The sequence below is a fragment of the Bombyx mori genome, chromosome 4 (assembly GCF_030269925.1).
Source record: "Bombyx mori chromosome 4, ASM3026992v2".
NCBI classification, from domain to species: domain Eukaryota; kingdom Metazoa; phylum Arthropoda; class Insecta; order Lepidoptera; family Bombycidae; genus Bombyx; species Bombyx mori.
In genome coordinates, this window is record NC_085110.1 from 16,597,350 (window position 1) to 16,601,363 (window position 4,014).

Consider the following 4,014-nt stretch of genomic DNA (forward strand, 5'->3'; position numbering starts at 1 on the left):
TTATAAAGCACAAGTCCGGCCTCGCGTGGAATACTGCTCTCATCTGTGGCCGTGGCTCCTAAATACCAGCTTTTTCCATTTGACTCCATGCAGAAGGGGACCGTTTGGATTGTCGATAATCCCACTCTCGCGGATCCTTTGGAGCATCTGCATCTGCGGAGGGACTTTGTGTCCCTCTGTATTTGGCACCGTACCTTCTATGGGGAGTGCTCTGAGGAATTGTTTGAGATGATACCATCATCTCATTTTTACCATCGCACCGCCCACCATCGGAGTAGAGTTCATCCATACTACTTGGAGCCACTGCGGTCATCCACAGTGCGTTTCCAGAGGTCTTTTTTGCCACGTACCATCCGGCTATGGAATGAGCTCCCCTCCATGGTGTTTCCTGAGCGCTATGACATATCTTACTTCAAACGAGGCTTATGGAGAGTACTTAAAAAAACCCACCTTGAATAAAGGTACGAATATGTCGAAAAATCTGAATTATGTTTAGCGAGAGTCGTCGGTCCTACGGATTATGCGAACTAACGTATCATATCATTCTCATGCAAGATCTACACTGCAAATAAAAATTCACATTTACTTTGTCGTCCGCGCGAAAACAATTTTCACTTATCTTAATTAATGAAACCGATTACGTTCCCATAAAGATAATTAATTGATTGGTTTTTGTTCAATACTCCAGGATGGTCGCCGCGATATATGTTTTTGTTTTTATTATCTTTATTCTAGAGATTGTTAAAGCGGGTATGTTTGTATTCATATCTAATATTTTTATTTAATTATTGCGTAAATGGGTGAACGAGGTCACGGCCCACCAGGTTTTAAGAGATTATTCCTACTCATAGACGTGAATAATGATCACCTGCCTTGAAACTTGGGATCTATATTTGCTTAGTGATTACGCAAATCATATTTTTTGTGTATTTCATTTTTGTTATTTCTTTATCTTGAATGTCACTTTTGAACATGAGTCATGTACATACGTAAAAACTTTCATTAAAATAAAATAACAATGGCTTAAAGATCTATTGTAATTAATATCCAACAGTTCCACCAGAAGCCTGTTTTGCGGAGTTTCGATGGGATGACTGCGGTAAACCTCCAGTGCCGGTCATGTACTATTGGAAGCCTGGATCCAGGTGTGAGGTCGGAATGTGGCGGGGCTGCTTCCCGAACCCGAACATGTTTCAAGATGAACATGAATGCATTACCAGCTGCATCTTCAGTGTACGAGCCATGGCCCACGCCTATCATCAGGAACTGAATCTTAATGAAGCAAATATCATGGGTCTAGAGCAGTTCAAAGAAACTACCGCTGTTACGGAGTCTGGTCTTCAAGAGACGACTGTTGCAGGAACAGATGAAGGGAATGCAACAGTGAGCGAATCTCAAGGTAATGCGACAAGTGCCCGAGAAGCGATGAATGCAACTAATGCGGACTCAGCGACAACTATAGCCACCGTCGTAGAAGCTGCGTCTAACAAAACAAATTGAATTTACAAAATTCATTTTCACTAACCGAATTCGAATTGGCAATATTTTTTCTGAATCTATTATTAACGACTAAGAAATAATAACAGATTTTCTTATAGAAAAACCCGTAATAATATATCGGTCGAATGTTTCTTACGTTGAAAAATGTTTTCAGTATTCAAATTTAGATGATAATTTAAATTGTACTTATTGTAACATGATAAAAATATTAATTGTTTATTGTGTTATCTATAAAGGTATATGTCAGAATTGTTTATATGATTCTATTCAAACGTGCTATTAATCCTAATTATTTTAGTATTTTGTTTATTCTGTTGAAATCACTACGCACATAAACATTGAATTCGCATTTCCAATTCTATTTCGTTTGTTTTAAAAGACATTGTGCGAGATAATTTAAAAAAAAAAAAATTGGTGAATGATACCACAACTCAATTTTATTGTTAAGCGGTTATCGGATCCCATAGACACAACAACGCGAATGGCTGACGCACTACGCACTATGAGTAGTGAGGTCGATCCTTTAGATTCTATGTTTAATGAATTCATAATAATGAAATAAAGACAATTGAAGTACATATCCGAGCGTCCTCATAATACTTCCTGTCACCACTAAAATTAGACCATTAACCAGTTAGATACAGTCTCAAAATAATATAAAGTACTAGGAAACCTTGATAATTACTAGTGGTAGGACCTCTTGTGAGTCCGCACGGGTAGGTACCACCAGCCTGCTTATTTCTGGCGTGAAGCAGTAATGCGTTTCGGTTTGAAGGGTGGGGCAGCCGCTGTAACTATACTTGAGACCTTAGAACTTATATCTCAAGGTGGGTGGCGCATTCACGTCGTAGATGTCTACGGGCTCCGGTAACCACTTAATACCATGTGGGAGGTGAGCTCGTCCACCCATCTAAGCGATAAAATAAAAAAATTCAGCTTTTTATCTCTGTTCTTATTCGTAGTCGAGAATTCTGGAAGCTTGTGAAATATGTTTGCAGTACATCGTGCATTGTGTATTGGATGGATTAATTTAGTTTCGAGGCTTCGGTCGCAGCCTGGTGAGATTTATACGTATGAGGAGTGCGAACTATGGGGCTCCGGTGAAAAATTGCTCTGGCCAGACAAAGAGCCCGGGTATTTCGGATAATTGCTGAATTATTATTGGTATATTGCTAACGTAAACCACACCGGACAATTTCAAGATCCGTTGCGCTTAGATAAAACTTAGTCATAAAATGAAATATGCTATGGTAGGTCGTCTTAAAGCCAGACGGTATGTAAACAAATTATCTCTTCAAACACAATGTGGATAAACGCCCAAGTTCTGTCTAAAACTATTTCTCCAGTAGAGGGTGGAGAGATGGCGGGATTTTCTCAAATAATTCCTCAGGTTTGTACTTCCCCTACCATGTCTATAGGTTCTGGTAGTCACCTGATGCTTGGTAGCTACTTAACCACAAATTATTGGTCCGTCTATGTGAATTTATAGTTAAATCTGTGTGCAGTTAATAGCAACCCGTTCAATATCCATTAATATAAGCCCTGTAGTGCACGTACCGTTATAAAACAATGTATCGTACTGTAAACACCGGTTGGTGTATGAAAAATGTCCTTATATCAGACGCGGAGAGCTATGCTTTAAGGCTGCGGTTTTATTAAGATAGCAAAAACGAAACACATTATATTTTTTCTAGCGACAATGTGGATGGTTACAAAACAGTTGGTTGATTTTATCTAATAACTTACTAAGTTTTTAAGCGTTAAGATTAAAAAATTAGAAACCACAAATTTATTTAAATTGAAGTAAATTTAAACACATTTAATACAAGTTCTGAATCGGTGCCGTGGATCCAGAGATCCATTAATTTATATCATGAGTGTAGAATAATCTGACTAACTGACAAATTTAGATTTATTTTATGTATTACATTTTCTAGTTGTGATTGTTAATTTAAATTTAAAAAACCAAAACAGACTGTGCAAAAAGACATAATTACAAACCCTAAAATTCATTAAATTTTTCTAGTTCTTAAATAAAGTAAAAGCAAATGGATTGACAAAAATATGTGGAAATATATTGCCAAATTTAAGCGTACATAATGGAATGTTGAAATAAGGAAAATGCAAATAAAAAAAACACGTGTGGCACTCGGGGACTGCCGCCGTAAAGCTATTGCATAGCATTTTTTATCAACTTATGTAATTATAATTAGACAATAATAAAATAAGACCACGCTATATTTATAAACATTAACAAAAGCAAAACATTAACTGTCCTTTTCACATTCATAAGCTAGACCGCGCGAGAGAGAGATGGGCAGTCTTTTTATGATGCGCATGCAGTGCGACGTCACGTCGCGCGCTTGTTCACAAACACTACACAAGCGCAACGTGGTGTTGAACGCGAGCTACATGGTAGGCGGAGTGGGGTGTTAGGTTTTATTTTCGTTACGGAATTTCTTGATTCGGTCGCCTCACTCAAAACCCACGATAAAAGCTATACAATAGCTTAAA

The 4,014-nt window shown here is 37.8% G+C and overlaps 1 protein-coding gene across 1 annotated transcript; it reads left to right on the forward strand.

Annotated features, from left to right (window-relative positions):
* The first annotated feature begins 669 nt into the window (after positions 1 to 669).
* On the forward strand, positions 670 to 1,749 carry LOC134201854 (uncharacterized). Its single transcript, XM_062677099.1, has 2 exons — positions 670 to 750; positions 1,055 to 1,749. Exons 1-2 carry the CDS (start codon positions 690 to 692, stop codon positions 1,498 to 1,500), a joined length of 507 nt encoding a protein of 168 aa, XP_062533083.1. The 5' UTR covers positions 670 to 689; the 3' UTR covers positions 1,501 to 1,749.
* The last annotated feature ends 2,265 nt before the right edge of the window (positions 1,750 to 4,014 follow it).

Excerpts from the sequence above, each read along its gene's own strand:
- LOC134201854 (XM_062677099.1), top strand. The coding sequence starts at position 690 with ATGGTCGCCGCGATATATGTTTTTGTTTTTATTATCTTTATTCTAGAG. Across the intron at positions 751-1,054 it reads TCTAGAGATTGTTAAAGCGG|TTCCACCAGAAGCCTGTTTT; the intron begins GTATGTTTGTAT and ends AATATCCAACAG.